Source organism: Gopherus flavomarginatus, chromosome 3 (genome assembly GCF_025201925.1).
Source record: "Gopherus flavomarginatus isolate rGopFla2 chromosome 3, rGopFla2.mat.asm, whole genome shotgun sequence".
Taxonomy (NCBI): domain Eukaryota; kingdom Metazoa; phylum Chordata; order Testudines; family Testudinidae; genus Gopherus; species Gopherus flavomarginatus.
In genome coordinates, this window is record NC_066619.1 from 113,394,778 (window position 1) to 113,413,919 (window position 19,142).

General features: G+C 42.3%; 1 protein-coding gene across 2 annotated transcripts in view; it reads right to left on the reverse strand.

The window, feature by feature from the left end:
• UHRF2 (ubiquitin like with PHD and ring finger domains 2) overlaps positions 1 to 19,142 on the reverse strand; it is a 183,135-nt gene that overhangs the window by 96,274 nt on the left and 67,719 nt on the right. For both annotated transcript variants that reach the window (XM_050943082.1, XM_050943083.1), the window contains exon 3: positions 10,689 to 10,951. In XM_050943082.1, coding sequence (XP_050799039.1) covers positions 10,689 to 10,951 — 263 coding nt within the window. The remainder of the gene's footprint in view (positions 1 to 10,688; positions 10,952 to 19,142) is intronic.

Below are 19,142 nucleotides of genomic sequence, written 5' to 3' on the forward strand. Positions count from 1 at the left end.
ATTGCTCTAGTTTTATAAAAAGTGGGTATATTAAATAGATCTGCCTCCCACAGAGCCAAAAAAAATTTCAGCTGCACTGAGGTCTACAATCCCAAAGGCCTGTTTCCGAAAATACTATCATGCGTAGGGCTAATTATTATGAATAATAAATAATAATTTGTACTTCTATAGTGAAGTCTAACTTCTAATATGAAGAATGATGGAATTCTATCAACCAGAAAGTTCCCTAGCCTCAAAAATCTCCTTCCACCACCACCACAACAAACAGAAATAGTACGAAGAGAAAAGATAAAACAGATCATACCATTTCAGGTTTAGATCAGACCTCAGACTGTATGCCTACTTTTATCTGGCTTTATTTATACACCTCTAAACACAAGACTATAAAATCTAGACTTCAATTACTGTGGTAAAATACACTCTGGTGTTAGGAAGGAAAAAATGTAGGGCAGTGTAAATCAGCAGATACCATACAAAGGAACAAAATAAAATCTTTCAAGAACACCAACTAAGAAAACATTACAAAATTTTCTCAATTATTTTCACTACAGAAAGTAGACTATCAGAATCCTAATACAAGAACTATTCTTAGACTCAAATGAGGCTCGTAAAAGGTTTTTTCTTCTTTATAGCCTCTCTTCTTTTTAAAGCTTCTATCATAACCTACCAGAGAAAACAGAAGTTGTGTGCTTTTCAGCAGATTTCCTACCTATATAATACATACTCCTGAGAGCATTCTACTCCAAAAAATTAAAAATTCTGCATACATTTTAAAATTTTGCAAATTTTGTTTGTCAAATAAATGTGGGAAGCTCCAGCACGGCATTTGGGAGCACAGGCCACTGGCTTCACAGAGGTGGGAGATGACTATGCAGCTTCCCCGCCCCAAGACGCGATGAGGTTGCACTCAACCCTGACACAGCACAAGGGCCGAGCATGCCCCAAAAACATCCCAGGGTCCTGCCCCTCTGAGCCAAGTGCACTAACTGTGTGCAGGCAGGCTTAGCAAGGCAAGATCCAAGTGTGGAGGAGCTTAGTGTAGGGGGAATCCAGGTGAGGGTTGAGAGGGCTCTGTGTGGGGCAATCTGCGTGTGGGTGGCTCAGGGGGGGATGCAGGTGCAGGGAGCACTGAATGTACAGAGGCTTGTTGTGGGGTTCTGGTGCAATGGTAATGGGACTCTTCAGGGGGTCCAGGTGAAGGTGGTAAAGGCTCAGCAGGGGGTGAAGTGTCTGAGTGGGGAGGAATAGAGCTTGGCAGGGAGGTCTGGGTGTGGGCTCAGTGGTGGGGTCCAAATGCTGGAGAAGTAGGGCTCAGTGGGGTGGGGATCCAGATGCAGCTGGCTGGGGCTCAGTACAATGGGGATCCAGGTGCAGGTGCAGCAGGAATGAGGCCCATCAGGGTGGTTATGGGTGTGTGGGGGTGAGGTTCGGTCAGTGCAGGAATTGTGGGGGGAGGGGAAAAAAGTTTGCAGAGCTTCCTATAGCTGGGGGAGAAATCTGAGGGTGGGTCTGACATAACCCCAGATGCCAAGCAGGGAAAGAGGAAGTCCCGTCTTCCGCAGCCCATCCAGGACTAGCAGCTGAACCCGGCGCAGGGTGGTGTCACCAGCTGGGTTTTCCCCCGTCCCAGCACCAGCTCCACAGTGATTTACATCTCTGCCAGCTGCCTTGGGCACCCAAAACATACTGGCAAGGAGGGCTGCATGACTGCTCTTGTGGCTTTCCTCTGCTTCCACATCAGAAAGTCATTCTTCCGCAGGGAAGCAAAGAAATCTGCAGGGGACATAAATTCTGTGTATGCACAGCGGCACAGAATTCCCCCAGGAGTAAATACACTACTGACAGTGGGCTAAATTCTGCTCTTGAGTACAATCACACTGCAGTTAAACATTTCTGGCTAGCCCGTGTCAGTCAACTCAGGCTCATAATACAAGGCTGTTTAACTGCAGTGTAGATGTTTGGTCTTGAGCTTCAGCCTGAGTCTTGGGACAACAAGAGGGGGAGAGTCCCAGAGCCCTGACGTCAGCCCAAGTCTGAACTGTAATTAAACAGCCTTGTAGACTGAATCATCCTCCCCCCAAATGAGCTGATATGGGCTGGCTGTGGGTGTTTAATTTCAGTACAGACATACCCTTAGTTGTACCACTAAGTTTGGCTTAACTAAGTTGTAGAAAAATTGGTATAGTAACCTCAAGCTACAAAAGTTCTTTAGGAATTATATTCAAAGGGCTCCAGTGTGGTTTTATTTAAGTAATAAACTTAGCATAGAATATTTAAAAAGGAGAAAGACAAAGAAGGTATAATAAGGATCCAATATGCAATAGATATTGCACAAAAATAAACCTTTTCTTTGGTAGTTGTATCCTTACTGAACCTACTTCTAATTTTAAATCTTAATACTAGCATAGCAAAATTCTCATGTGGTCTCACATCTCTATGGAAACGTTTCTTAGCAATCAGTTGTCCATGAAGAAAGATTCCAGTCCTCCCTGGCCACAGGCAGTATTTGAGCATTCCTAGCATGGTGATCCAGAGAACTGTATTAACCCTATGTCACTATACAAAAATCTTTTCCTGGTACCAAGGAATTCCAGAGCATCCTTTAATTCTTTTCCAATCCACCATCAGAAACTGCTGTAACAGAAGAGAAGACTCAAAATTCACATACTGAAACCAAAACAGGAGATCAGAACTTTTCCGCTAGAACGATATATAGTGTCCGTTCCAAAACTCAATGTGTTACAACTCTTATTTAATTTTCCCCATATTTGTAATCTAAAGAAAACCAAAGTTCATTACAAATTTTGAAAAAAAAGAGTTTTTCAATACTCAATCAGAACTGAAGAATGTGTCACACACCTAACTTAATAATAATGTCAGAGCAGATCTTCAAAATTAAAGTTGTTCGCAACTTGTAAATTAAGGGTGTATTCTACAGTATCTTACCACAGCCCCCACTAACATTTTTCTTAACTATTTCATTTTTTAAAATAAATGTTAAATGTTCTATTACTTCATATTAACACTACCAAATGGAAAGGAATTTTGGTTCTTGGTCTGTCTGCCATTAAGTGAATTTGGACTTACAAGCATCTCTTTCATCAACCACAGGTAGAGACCTCACCACCCCCAAACCCAACCCCTCAGATCTGTTCCTCTTTACCAGGTTCAGCCATTCACCATTACGGTAATCTAAAACAGTGTTTCCCAACCTGTGGGATGGGACCCAAAATTGGGTCGACAGAATGTTTCAAAGAGTTACATGGCATCTCCTATGGGTCCTGTCCCACAGGGCTGGCTGGGCTTGCTTCCCTGCTCCAGGCACTGAAACCTCTGGGGCCCCAGCACCACTTAGGTTTGGCCGAGATGTTATGACAACAGGAGTACAAATAGGCCAAATTTGAGTGAGAGGCACTGTACCCCAGCCAGGTCACAACTCCACTCAGACAAATTTGATCCAGTCCCGGGGGACAGGGCCAAACCTGACTGGCACCGCATCCCCAGAGGTTGCAATGCCTGGAGCAGAGAACCAAGTCTAGCCACCCCCACAGCACAGAAGCTGCAACTGTGGGGTGAATGTCGGGCAGCAACCAACTCCCTTCCCCTCCGCTGTCAGTGGGTAGGACCCAACTGAAACCACGCTAGGGCCTCCACCCTCAAATTGTTTACGGGGTCACGACAGGCCATAAACATTTACAAATGGATCCTGAGTGCAAAGAAGTTTTAGAACCATTGATCTAAAAGACATAGCTGCCTCTTCCTTCAGGTACAGATACAGGTACTGGAGTTCATAAGTAAAGCTATGAGTGTGTCATGCAGGTCATGGAAATCACGGATACCGTGACTTCCATGACTTCTGCAGCAGCAGCAGTTTGGGTGTGTGGGAAGAGGTTCAGGACCGGGGGCAGGAGGTTGGAGTGGGCAGAGGGGCACATACCTTAGCATGGGTGGCTCCCTGGCTCTCACTGGCATGGCCCTGAGATCCTAGGCGGAGGGTTCAGGGGACTCCGCACACTGCCCGCACTGGGCAGCTCCCATTGGCTTTGGTTCCCAGATAATGGGAGCTGTGCAGCCAGTGGTTGTGGTGGGAGCAGTGCACAAAGCCCCTTAGCCCTGCCTCCACTGCAGGGACATGCGGCGCCAGATAGGGAGCCCCTGCCAGCCCCACCAACCCTCCCTCTCCCCAGCACCAACAGGGTCTGAGGCCAACTCCCCCCACGGCACCCCTGGTTTTAATTAGGGGCATATAGTAAAAGTCACAGACTAGTCATTTTTGTTTATGGCCCGTGACCTGTCCATGACTTTTACTAAAAATACCCGTGAAAAGAACATAGCTTTATTTATAAGTTTTTCTGAATACCTAAAACTGATGACTCCTTCCTTCACCTTATTTATTATTGTTTGCAGGGGGAGGAGAAGATCAAGCACTCTCAGTCACGATGGAGCTCTTTTTCAGCCAAATATCAGTGTAGTCCAGTTACCCAAGAGGTTTCTTTGAGTTCTGAAATCTCAGGGAAGATTTCTTGAACAACTTCTAGAAACTGACACACCCATCCCTCTGTTTAGTATGACAGTAGTAGTAGTAACCGAAGCAATACTTCATCTCTGCTTTTTGCAGAATTTCCTATTTAGAACATTCAGGAGCAGTCAGCCAAGGGCTGATCCACTCATCACGGATTCATCTTTCCCAGAGTGAGGAAGAGGTCTTCAACAATACAATGAAAGACCCCTCACTGACACACCAGTACCCCAGTAATCAGAATTATAGATGCCAAAATTATTGGATTGCAAAGCATGGATGGTACTCCAAGTTCAGGGCAAGTGGAACCTCCAATACTCTCAACACAGAATCAATTTACCAGATTTAAAACAAGCTATGCAATGCAATGCACATCTGGCTCCCAAAAATTCGCTTCTAATGCATACCACTACCACTATGGTATATCTGATTAATCAAGGTGAAACAACAAGAGGCTTACGTGGTGACTCAATAGTTCTTTTCCTATTCCCTGAAGAGAGACTGTCAATCAAGACAACCTATAACAAAAGCACCTATCAGTTTGACTGGCTAAGCAAACACCATCAAAGCAGGAAATGGAATTATATTAAAGCACTTAATAGAGACGTGATTGTTTCTCCAAGTGGTCTTCTATGCTACCCAAGGAAACAGTGAAGTTTTGCTGCTGACACCAGTATCCCTAGGTCTGCAGAGAAGGCATACTGTCATTGTCCTGGACACGATGTTTGGCTTATGCCTTCCCCTCCGCCTCTTTTCTGACTGCCAAGATGGCCAGTGCCAAGCAAAGACAATCATCACTCATACTGATCCAGATGTCTGTGGTTCCTAAATAGACATCTGAATAAGTCTCATCAACCATGGATCCTTCTGGAGATTACATTCACCAAAGCAATCTTACTAACAGAGATCCTTCAACATGAGACATACTGCCTGGAACCTGAGTGATATCCCCTCCTTTATAAGGACTATTCCCAGAATCTATATTTCTTACTAAATCTAGAAAGACATCAATTAATCAAGTTTACAGAGGATTTGGGGAACACAGTCCTACTGTTATGTACAAAAGGAGGTACATTTCCTACATCTCTTCACTAAAGATATCTAGGAGAAATTTCAAGATTACTTTGGTTTGGGGTTTCAAGTCCAATTCATCAGAAAGTGCAAGTCTCAGAAACTTTGAGATCTCACTAATAAAATTCCAGCATATTGCTTCAGCTATACATTTCCAGATTGCATAAGTAAGTTTCTCAAAGACATCTACCTCACCCACTATTAGGAAACCTCAGCTTCATATTGCCAATACCCAATAACACTCACTCTCAGCCAATGGGAGAAGCATCCCTGTCAAGATAGTTTTCCTCTTAGCAGTCTTTTCAGTTAGAAGAGTGGGCAAACTTGGGACACTAATCAAAAAGCCCTTATCTACCATTTTTCTTGACAGGATAGTCTTTATGCCACTTCCTGCATTTGTTTCTAAGGGGAATACTACTTTTCACTTGGATCAAAGTGAAAACGGGCATTCGCATGGCACTGTTGTCACCAACATTGCAAGATATTTATGTACCAGATATGCTTAACTCTCATACGCCGCTTTATGCTTCGGCCAGCATTCCACAGGACATGCGTCCATGTAGATGACCCACATTTTTTTTAAAAAGTGTTAATTAAATTTGTGACAATCCTTTTTTTTTTTTTCGGGGGGGGGGGGGAGATTGTATGTCTCTTGCTCTGTGGTTTTACCCACATTCTGCCATATATTTCATGTTATGGCAGTCTTGGATGACAACCCAGCTTGATTTAATGCTTTCACCGCAGACTTGACAAAACGCACAAAAAAGGTACTAATGTGGGATTTCTAAAGATAGCTACAGCACTTGACCCAAGATTTAAGAATCTGAAGTACCTTCCAAAATCCAAAGAGGGATGCGATGTGGAACATGCTGTCAGAAGTCTTAAGAGCAACACTGCGATGCAGAAACTACAGAACCTGAACCACCCCCAAAAAATAAAATGAAAATTTCTGTTGGTGGCATCTGACTCAGATGATGAAAATGAACATGCGTCAGCACTGCTGTGGATCAATATCGAGAAGAACCAGTCATCAGCATGGAAACACGTCCTCTGGAGTGGTGATGGAAGCATACAAACGTTTACATCTCTGGCACATAAATATGTTGCAATACCAGCTACAAGAGTACCATGTGAACATCTGTTCTCACTTTCAGGTGACACTGTAAATAAGAAGCAGGCACCATTATCTCCCATAAATGTAAACAGATTTGTTTGTTTTAGCATTTGGCTGACCAAGAAATAGGACTGAGTAGGCTTGTTGTCTCTAAAGTTTTGTTTTATTTTTGAGTGCAATTTAAAAAAAAAAATCTACATTTGTAAATTTCACAACAGAGATTGTACTATAGCACTTGTATGAGGTGACTTGAAAAATACTATTCCTTTTGTTTATCTTTTTTACAGTGCAAATATTTTATTAAAAAATGTAAAGTAAGCACTGTACACTTTGTATTATGTGTTGTAACTGAAATCAGTATATTTGAAAAAGTAAAAAACACAAAAATATTTATATTATAATAATGTAACTGTGTGATTAATCGTGATTAATTCAAAACAAATTAACTCACAAAAATTAATCACTTGAGTTAATTGCAATTAATTGACAGCCCTAGTATAAGTTTATTTAAATATAACAAGGCCTTAGAGGAAATCCAATAGACACTTTTGTTCTGTGTCTGTACAGTGCCTAGCACAACAGGGTCCTGGTTCCTGACTAGAACTGCTAGACACTACGAAAACACAAATAATGATGCTAATTTTATATAGGGGACAGAGTACACAGCTAATATTTTCCACCCAGAAAAATATTTTGTCAGCTATTTTTCAGGTCTTCAGATGTCTATTGAAGACCCCCAGGTGAAGACAAGGCTCATTTGGCCAGGTGCAACAACTATTTCAAGGGTAGAGCAGGACCATACAATAAAAACGGTCTTGCAGCTACATGGTCTTAAGCCAACTTCCTTTACTTGGCTCACACAAGATAGTATTTTTAGCCTCATATGACACACTTTTTGAATAAAAGGTCTTTTAGTTTCAATTCTGCGTTCTGCAATAAATCCTTTAAAAAAGGAAAAAAGTAGGTTGGTGGATAAAATGTTGGTTAGGTTCTCATGACTATTCTCCTCCCTCCTCCCCCAATTTTCTTGGAGGATTTTTATAACTGTTTGCTATTTCCCATCAGTACTAGACTAATGGAACAGTGGGTACCCAAATAGGAGAAAGGTAAAATTAGTTTCCTTACCTGTAGTGTTCCCACTGTTCCATTAGAACCCACCCTGTGCTTATATAATTGTTGTTCTAAGCCTCAATGACTTGAAAGAGCACAGGAATAAACATTTCTGGTTTGATAGGAGGAAATCTAGAGAGTGAGTAAGAGAAAGTGTTTTTAGTGAACACTTCAATTGTTAATCTCGTTATAAAATTACATATATTTATATATAGGTCCTAGCTGGGAGAAATGTGGGAGCTGACAATCAACTGAGAAGGGGGAAGATAACAGGGATCTCGAGTCTACCTCAAAAGCATGGAAAGAAGGCTAAGAGAACAGGAGTACTGGCCTAACAGAAAAGCTGATGCCCATTTGGAGAAAGAAAGTTATTGGCAAGATAAACTAATTTTCAATGGTGTCTAATGGTCAGACTTTCACGTGCCTCAAAAGACTATCCACTGGGAGATGGATATGACCATGCTAACTCCATTTATATTTTAAGGCAAGTTCAATTAGTGTGAAGATACGCTCTGACACAACATTGTCAGACTGTGAAATCTGTAGAAAAAATTACATTTGTTCAACTGTTTTACTAAAAAGGATGGAGGTCGATATAAATTCTTAGAAAAATACTGAGCGCTGCTTTCTATTTTTTCTACAGGGATTTACTCTTGGATAGTGGTGGTATTTGCAGAGTATTTCAAATTTGTCTTTCTTTAATAAGGTCTTTGAGAGAGGGATATATTTTTGTTACGTTTGTACAGTCCGCCAAGCACAACAGGAACCTAGTCCATACCTGCAAATAAATGATAAAGATACATGTAGACACAATCTGTGGTTTGTCCAGGTTCAGAAGAAGCCATCATTTAAAGAGGAACAGAAATCTTACTAAACTCTCTAATTACTGAAAAATATTCTGTATGTTTTTCCAAGCAGAAGAATAAGACCACATCACTTGATTAAAGCTGGACCTTGGTGGATTTGCACCACTCATCCTGATTACTAGATAGCTGTTTTGTCTGCCAGGGGATAACTTTATATCTGAAGTTTTCACTACTAACTGAAAAATGCAGATATCTTGCTCTCCAAACAGCCTCAGAAAAGCTGTGTTCTCAGAAGTTCACGCTTTAAATATTTAGCAAGTTCATTCCAGTGAAAGTAGGTAATCATGACATTCAGGCAATTTCAGACAGTTAAAAAAGAAAATACAGTTATGACGGTCACTAGCTAAGAATACAAACCTGCTGCAGATCATATTAAAGGAAGCCAAAAGAGTTGATTGTCTCCACCAGCTAGAAATGCACAGCTAAACCTTATGGCACAGACAGTAGAGGAACAGAATTGAAATTGTGTTTGTCATATGTCTGCGCAAGTGACATCATGCATCCTATATCTTCTAATTCCAGGGTTGCCTCACCACTCCAGTAATTCTCTGACTCATATGAATTGACAATAGCTGAGCGGATGAAACCATTTCCTTCAAGTGGTCTCAAAAGCCATTTCCACAAATTTTTATGCTTTTGCTTGTGCCCATCATCTCTCCTTCAAACAACTCTGTTCTATCTTAAAGTCAGTCAGTCTTAAAAATGGATCTTTGAAATCACAGAATGATTCACTTCTGTCGCACTATAGTGATATTTTAATCATATCTAGTGCTTTTAAGGTACTTTGCAGGATTTTCTTGTAGCTTTTTAATCTTACTGTTTTTTTAAACTATAATGGGGGGGAGAATTGTATTTTACATATATGGATACATGACTTGTTTATATAGATGCATACGTAAAAATTTAACTAACAGACGGTACACAAGGACAAAACCTGAATGATCCTCAAGCATGAACACATTTAAAAAAAAACCATTACTACCAGGAGTAGCTAAAAGTAGCTATGTTCAGGTTCTCAACCAACAGCAAATCAATTTTTACTTCTCCTAACAATAATTGTTTTATTGTATTATACTGGAAAAATAAAACTTAAAATAGACACTGCTGATTTAAAGTTTCCTTTGAAACTCTAATGCTCTTCATCAATTTACCCTCAGCAAGGTATACCTCCTTTATACTCCTGTACAAGAGCATGTGCATCATCCTCTACTATGAAGACTCAAAACACAAAAGCACCATGTCTTAGTCTCAGCAACGTAACGGAATATTCAATGTTATTCCTTTAGTTGCTAAAAGTCTGTTTAAACAGAAGGATGCTTTTAATATCTTGGTCCCAATTCTGTAAGCCGATGCACCAGTGAAGACTTGTGTAGAGAAATCCCATTAAACTCTATGGGACTCTGACACAGGGGTCTGCACTGGCACATTCGCTGCAGGTTTCAGTCTTTATTTCTTCACCCAATACCCTCATTCCACACTGAAATTATGGAATTGCTTTCCATCCCTCAATTGGGGGATTGGCTGTAAAGATTTACGTGAAAGGCAGACTGGTAACTTTGTGCATCAATATCACCCTTGAGACAAATTCATCCAATTCAAGCACCAGATTTTGCTTCCATGAGAGTTTTGTTTCTCCATTTGGACTTCAATGGGAGAAATATAAAAAGGTATGCTTTACTTATATTCATGTCTTATGCAGCAAAACAGATACAGCAAATCTGATTTTTAACGTCACTTCCTTGTTAAGGGGAGGGTTTTAAGTTTCATAAAGGTGAGCCATAAAAGTTAAATACTTCATAGGAATTCAGGAGTAAGAAAAAAAATTCTCATCATGTCCCAATTAGCCATTAAATCCAAAAGAAATGTGTTATGGCTTCTTAATACTGCTTTTTGGTTGTAATTTTGAACTTGCTCTCTCTAGGATCCAAGTTTCTTCAACATTATTCTTGGTTTACACAAACCAAATAAATTCACATTGTGTCCTCACAACAATATCAGGAGCACTTACTCATCATACTTGATATGATAAATAGCATCTTCATCAGTGTCCATACAGTCTGAATAAGATGTTGAAGGTGCACTGTCCAAATTATTTGTATTTTCTCTAGAATGATCTTTGCTTAAGTTTCCATTAGTCCTTCTGTAAGTATTGCCACTTTTTGCTTGAGCTTTACCATTCTTATGTCCTTTTGTTGCTCGGGTTACATTTTCTATGTGAGCTTCAAACCAGGCTCCAATGCTGACATCACGGGCATCCACCAATTCATTTATCTAAAAATGAAATTTTGACAAGGAGTTAATGTTTATTGCCTAAAAATCGGGTTAAATGGGAAAAAGAACAACTGGCTAAACAACTTGGTCATTTTGAGCTAACCTGTACACTCAATTTGTGTAACTAATTTTAAAAAACCCTACATTTATTTGTGTGCTTTTAGAATAGAATTTTAATATTTGACTCACCTGTAATAATATTTAACATTACCATTTATAAGTAATTCAACAAAAACCACTGTTAGGCAAGACAGATTTTTATAAGAAAAAATAGAACAGTAGTCTATCATCATTCTCCTCCTCCACAATATTGTTCCCAATCATCAATATAGATTTATGCCTTTAGCAGCTGCCTTCCCAAGGGCAGGCACTCAGAATATTAGCTCACAAACTACAGAGTTTCTAAGACTTCACTGGTTCCTCAATAATGGAATAGTTATTTTTTCCTTAGATGTTTCCTTTAATCCCGCACTACCCTTGATTCCTCCAGCCAAGAGGACAAGAAAAGGCTCTCCACACCTACCAAAGCTGTTACCACAGCTAACCAAGATTGAGATTTCCATGCATCTTACACCTCTAAGGGCTGGTCTACACTACCGCTTAAGTCCATGTGACTTATGTCACTCAGGGGTGTGAAAGAGACTCCTCTGTGTGACACAAGTTACATCAACCTAAGCCAGGGGTCGGCAACCTTTCAGAAGTGGTGTGCCAACTCTTCATTTATTCACTCTAATTTAAGGTTTTGCATACCAGTAATATATTTTAACATTTTTAGAAGTTTTTAATAGAAAACTAAATTATTGTATGCAAAGTAAATAAGGTTTTTAAAATATTTAAGAAGCTTTATTTAAAATTAAATTAAAATGCAGAGTCCCCCCCAGACCGGTGGCCAGGATCCGGGCAGTGTGAGCGCCACTGAAAAATCAGCTCGAGTGCTGCCTTCAGCACGCATGCCATAGGTTGCCTACCCCGGACCTAAGCGCTGTTCACACCAGAGCTATGTTGGCGGGAAATGCTCTCCCGCTGACATTATTTCATCTCCACGAGAGGCGGAAGCTATTATGCCAACAGGAGAGCACTCTATCTGCATAGTGTGTTTACAGCAGCACAACTGTGTCGATGCAGCTGTGCCAATGTAGCACTGTAGGGTAGACTTGCCCTCAGAAACACAACTCTGGACATAACATTTCTAGCTTCTGTGAACTTGAACCTGGAAATGAAATACAATTGCTCAGAAATTGCACACCACCAAGCAACTAAGCTATTCCATAATATATTTCACTTAAAGTAGATAGATTGTTGACTAAAAATGTTACTTTGACAGTGCAAACTTGATTTCTGAATAAGTACAGATATTTGAAACATGAACCTGGATTCAAAACAGCATCTACAAAAATCTATAACTCTTAATAGTGTAATACCCCCATCCACTCTGTACTCGGAGCAAAGAAATATTGTAGCAGTCTGATAGAATGGAGCTGTACCAAAAGAAGAATGGCATATAAAGGAGGAATATATACTACCAAATTAAAAAGTACATTCTAATACTGCTCAGACCAGGTTCAAGTTATTTAAAACAAACTTCTGAGATGTGGCTTTTTGTTCCTGCTGGGCCCATTTCAACTATTACTTTCACAGATGCTTTTCAGGGCTTTATTTTAGTTTTAGTTATTTTGCCAAACATCTTTTTAAAAAGAAACTACACTTACACCCCTTTCTTCTTCTGTAATAATACATTCCTTATATAAAGCATTCTCCCCCTTCCAAAACAAAAAATTCTCAAAGTGGGTATTATCCCCATTTTACAAGTAGGGACACTGAAGCTAATAGGCAATGACAGAAACAGCCCTTAACTACCCACTTGACAATAGATTATCTTTGTCTGAGAGACGACATCCACTTGAGACAATTAAAAATAGCATCAGTGCAATTCAAGAAATTTCAGGTCCATTATGTGTGTGTCTTCTTAAGAATATTAAAATTCATAAATATTTAAGATTTCCTAAATCTGTTAGAAATTAAGACCACTAGAAAAAGAGAAAATATATCATATAAACCAATAGAAATAAAATTAAACCAAATTTTAAAAAATTGGATAAGAAAAAGGGTGAGAACAAGAAAAGGTATGAGTCAGATCCCCACACCTCTTCAGGACAGTGGTAAAACTAACTTCAGTGGCTGTGTAAATGGGCCTATGTTTGCCCCTTTCGCTAATCTATGCTATGACCTACTTCACTCCATTGTGTTACCTCTGCTCTGATCTGAAACACTTAGGTGAGCAATTTTGTTATTTCCATTGCACTCTGAAGACTGATAATAAGCCTCTAAGGCCATGTCTACATCTAAAGTTTTGCAGCGCTGGTTGTTACAGCTGTATTAGTACAGCTGTATAGGGCCAGCGCTGCAGAGTGGCCACACTTACAGCAACCAGCGCTGCAAGTGGTGTTAGATGTGGCCACACTGCAGCGCTGTTGGGCGGCTTCAAGGGGGGTTCCGGGAACGCGAGAGCAAACCGGGAAAGGAGACCCGCTTCGCCGCGGTTTGCTCTCTCGTTCCCGGAGCCACCCAGCAAACCGCAGGGAAGGAGATCTGCTTGCTCTGGGCTCCGGGAACGAGAGAGCAAACCGGGAAAGGAGACCCGCTTCGCCGCGGTTTGCTCTCTCGTTCCCGGAGCCACCCAGCAAACCGCAGGGAAGGAGATCTGCTTGCTCTGGGCTCCGGGAACGAGAGAGCAAACCGGGAAAGGAGACCCGCTTCGCCGCGGTTTGCTCTCGCGTTCCCGGAGCCACCCAGCAAACCGCAGGGAAGGAGACCTGCTTGCTCTGGGCTCCGGGAACGAGAGAGCAAACCGGGAAAGGAGACCCGCTTCGCCGCGGTTTGCTCTCTCGTTCCCGGAGCCACCCAGCAAACCGCAGGGAAGGAGACCTGCTTGCTCGGGGCTCTGGGAACGAGAGAGCAAACCGGGGAAGGAGACCCGCTTCGCCGCGGTTTGCTCTCGCGTTCCCTGAACCACCCAGCAAACCGCAGGGAAGGAGACCTGCTTGCTCTGGGCTCCGGGAACGAGAGAGCAAACCGGGAAAGGAGACCAGCTTGATTACCAGAGGCTTCCTCCTTCCACGGAGGTCAAGAAAAGCGCTGGTAAGTGTCTACATTGGATTACCAGCGCTGGATCACCAGCGCTGGATCCTCTACACCCGAGACAAAACGGGAGTACGGCCAGCGCTGCAAACAGGGAGTTGCAGCGCTGGTGGTGCCCTGCAGATGTGTACACCTTCAAAGTTGCAGCGCTGTAACTCCCTCACCAGCGCTGCAACTTTCTGATGTAGACAAGCCCTAAGTAACAAACCATTAACAATGCCTCTAGACTTCAGCTGCAGGGTATGCAGTTCAGTAGCAGCAAGTTTCCATGGTAACTGAATATTAAATGAGACGTGAAAAGGCCTCTAGTTTTTTCAGCCAAATCAAACCACCACTGTAGGCTCACTTGTAGCTGTGAATACAGAGCAAAAGATCATGGAAGAAAATGTACTACCATGACTTCCAAAGTGAAAGAAAGGTACACGTATGTATCAGGTAATGTATACAATCAGCAAGAGACAACAGAACATATTATCCAACAAATTCCCTTGAATTTCTTACCACATCTAAACCTGATATTAGAAGGAAGCTGCGGGGAAGAGATGCAAACTCCTATGTCACTCAAATTGTTAATATGTAAAAAGCCATGGTAATAAAGCAATTTAAGAAATATATACAAGTAAAATACTTAATTAAGAGACATAAAAAAGCACAGAAAGCAGTGTACAGGGTCAAATTTTGCAAAGATGGTGCAAGGAATAGAAAGTGCATGACCTGATCTAGCCTGTACTAACAAAGTACTTCACCCCCAAGACAGGATTCTGCCCTTGTTCAGAATTACACTAGGGGAGGCTGGTGGAAGGGCAACTTCAATTTACAAAAGAACTCTTAAGATACATGCTCCAGCTAGAACCTCAAAACCTATAGAATCAACACACAACAGCTGTTCTGGCTACCTCCCATTTTTTGGGCCAGTTCTTCTCACTTTAGCTGCTATGCTGACCCCTTGCCGTCTACTCTCCTCCTCTCCCACTTGCTAATGCAAATAATGGCCCCCCTTTAAAAACCAACCAACCATGATCCTTAAACACAGTGGATCATTTACTCTGGCATACCCCATCCAGACATTCGTGAATTTAGTCTACAGCAGGGGTTTTCAAACTGGAGGTTGGAACCCCTCAAGGGGGGTTCGAGGTTATTACATGGGAGGAAGGGGAGGTCACAAGTTGTCAGCCTCCACCACAAAACCCTGCTTGGCCTCCAGCATTTATAATGGTGTTAAATAAAAAAAAAGTGTGTTTAATTTATAAGGGGGTCACTCTCAGAGACTTGCTACAGGAACGGGGTCACCAGTACAAAAATTTGAGAATCACTGGTCTACAGTAATCAGGAACTAACAAAATCATTGGTTTTAATTTAAAGAAATTAACCACAAACTGAAGTAGATTTCAAATAGCAGAGCCAAACTTGCAATAAATAATATATACACAGTCTTACCAGAATTCAATTTTTATAATAATTTTGATGGATAATATCAAAGTTTATTTTTAAGCATTATTCGTCTATTTGAATCAATTTAAATTTCACAGTTGTGTGAAATTATGGAAAAGCCAGAAAATGGGGAGGGGGAAAAAACTGACAATTATTTAATAACAGAAGTTGAGATAAAAAAATATAGCTTTACAATATAAATTATCAACATCACATGTCAAAATATGCAAACTAAATATTAAATCATGGTAATAAGCTCCCAAGCAGCATCTTTCTTACTTTGCCTATCTGTACATTAATATTAATGGCAGGGGTTTTTGTTTGCATATAGTGAAACTGACATTTACTGATAAAAATCTAGTCCTTCCAAGCCTATATATGAAAAAAGCAACCAACTGTGTAACACAACACTCGAATATTCAGATAAATATTCATTAGAGAATCCCATATTTCAGAAAAGAAAATCATGGCAATTCAAGCTGCAGACATACAGTTGTACCAAGAATAAATGAGCTTTTATTATTGCCAATATTGTAAAAATTTAGAAATACAAAAGTTTACTGAACGTTCTTGTAGTGGGGCAGTCACCCCGCTCTGGTGTGGAAGGGGTTAAAAGCAGCCATGGGAAAGTGCTGCCACGGGGAGCCAATCAGGAGCAGATTTGAGACAGTATAAGAAGGCCTAAGAGAGAAGCTGAGTCAAGGTCTCTCTCTAGCTGTGCAGCGAGATGGACCGAGCCGCCTGAAGGAGCAAAGGGTACCTTAGAGCAGTGGGGAAGGGCAAGAGGTGTTGGGGAGCTCCAGCCTGAGGCCTTGATAAAAGGTCTACACAGGTACTGGGGCTGGGAGGTGCAGCCCTGAAATAGGCAGAAGCAGCTGGTCCGACCCCCTTGCCAATTATGAGTAGTCAGTACAGGCTGCAGTTTGCCCCAATGAGAGGGGGCTAGGTGACGACTGGCTGCAGCCACTGAGGCAAAGGGTTCCCCTGGGAGGGGAGACCCAGAGTGTGGGGGTACTGCTGGGGCAGAACCCCAAGGTAAAGGGGCACTGGAGGGACACAGGGGTCTGAGGCAGGTTAGCCACCAGCCAGCTGAGGGTGCTCCAAGACTGGAAAAGAGCTAATTCCCAGATGACTAGCAGGCGGTGCCGCACCAGTGAGTTTCGATCTTACTACAGTTCTAAAATAATTAAGTAGAACTTACTTGACTTTAAAAATTGAGACAAGATAATTTGACAGCAACAGAGATTCAAGACAGGTAGAAATTATCAGGAGATGCCAGAAGAAAGACACTCCAGACCTCTTTGTCCTGGATCTAAAGAGTCTTTGAAGTCCAAAAGGAACAGGGCACACAAAAGGTACTAGCATGCATGAGGAACGCAAATGGCATGCAAAAAGTACCTCTTAGAGCAGGGATGGGCAAACTATAGCCTGGGGCTGCATATGGCCTTCAGACGTTTTAATCATGGCCCTCGAGCTCCTGCCGGAGAGCAGGGTCTGGGGCTTGGCCTGTTCCGGTGCTCCGACCGGGGAGCAGGGTCAGGGGCTTGCCCCACTCCGTGTGCCGGGGCTCCGTGGGGCTTCCGGAAGCAGTGGCATGTCCCCGCTCTGGCTCCTACGCACAGGGACAGTCAGGGGGCTACACATGCTGCCTCCGCCCCAAGAGCTGCCTGGCCACGCCTCCACGTAGGAGCCGGAGGTGGAACATGCCGCTGCTTCTGGGAGCCACTTGAGCTAAGCGCTGCCTGCACCTCTGACCCCCCCGATGCCCCTTCCATCCTCTGAACCCCTTGGTCCCAGCCCAGAGCATCCTCTTGCACCCCAATCTCCCAGCCCCACCCCAGAGTTTGCACACACCCCTACCCCAGCCACCCTGCCCCAGCCTGGAGCCCCCTCCCACACAGTGAATGTCTCATTTCTGTCCCCATCCCAGAGCCCACTCCCTCAGCCACACCCATCACCCCCCTCTCACACCCCAACCCCCAATTACTTGAGCATTCCTGGCTCCCCCCTACAATTTCCATACCCAGATGTGGCCGTTGGGCCAAAAAGTTTGCCCATCCCATCTTAGAGTTAAAGAGACTTTGCCACACAGGTCAGGAAGGACCACCTTTGAAGTTCCATGCCACACGTGCTCTTGGAATGAAATGAATAGTTGGTACAATGCCAAAAAGTGGCAAAATTGGGAACCTCTTATCACCCTCTTAAAGTGACCTGATACTACAGGAAGAGGATTGCAACAAAATATCAAAAAGACTCACCAAAACTTAGAAATTGAAAACAACCAAATCTGCTGAAGCATTTTGAGAACTACTCACCAGCAATAATGCAACTGATGGAAGCACGACTGTTATAAATCTTGAGGTAGGGACTCAATACAGTGGGTTGGAGAAGGGACATAGGAATTGCATAACTAATCAGATACTGGTTAGTACCAGATGTTTCATAAGATACGAATCCACTGTAACGGACAATTATTCAAGCATAATTATGGAGAAGTTTCCTTCAAACTTCTTCTTCCAAGGAAGTTAAGTTCTCAGGGTTGAATGTTTATAGCATTTACACAATTTTGCCCTCTTATTATTCTAAAAGCATGTATAAACGTTTTTGAATTTTAATATGATAGGGTGCATATTCCACACAAGTGATGAAAGAGTTAAATGTGGGCCTGAAAGGTAAACTATATTACCTGGCTGCACCTGGAAGATCTACAACTGGGATCTCAGATCTTCACTTGCAGTTCCTATCGGACCACACGTGTACCTCCCCTCTCTTGCAGTATGTGTGGGATGCACATACAGCGCTGTGCATTCAGACCGCCCCCCAGTTCCTTCTCTGCTGCAGAAATTATGTTTTCGGCTTCAAAGCAAAGAGGAGGAAGATAGGTAGTTGTGCACCTCAATTACCGCACAGCCATGGATAGGACAGCATGTCCGAGGAGAGTGTCCATTGAGGCCTTGAGTAATAGCGTAGGAGTAGGCGAAAGTGTCTGTCAATGGCCATGTGGCAGCCTTACAAAGGTCATCCACAGGGACATTATTAAGGAAGGCAATCGAGGTAGATAGCAATTGTGTGGAATGTGTTCTGATTGTGTTGGTTGTCTCTCGAGAAGTTTGTAAGATAAACATATACGCTGAGATCCATTTAGCAAGGCATTGTTTAGATACAGCAGTGCCTCTGGAACTTTCAGTGGTGGAGAGGAATAATCGTGGTGATTTCTGGAAGGGTTCAGTCCTGTCCAAATAGAAGGCCAATGCATGACACATGTCCAGGGTGTGTAGCGCTGCCTCCTGTTGATTACTGTCAGGCTTCAGGAAAAAGAAAGGGAACTGTATTGGTTGTTTGAGATGAAAAGAAGTTGGGACCTCAGGTAAGAATCTTGGGTGTGGGTGTAGTGTAACTTTGTCTTTATAAAACACTTATGGTGGATATGCCATGAGGGCTGTGATTTCACGTGCCTCACCCTCCCATTGAGCAGAGGTGATGGCGACAAGAAAGGCCGTTTTCATTGATAGGTGTACATAAGAACAGGTTGCCACTGGTTCAAATGGGAGTTTAGACCTGGGGTTCTCACAACAAAATTTTTGGTGGCCTCAGAGTGCTGGTAGCCGCTTTGACAATTTTT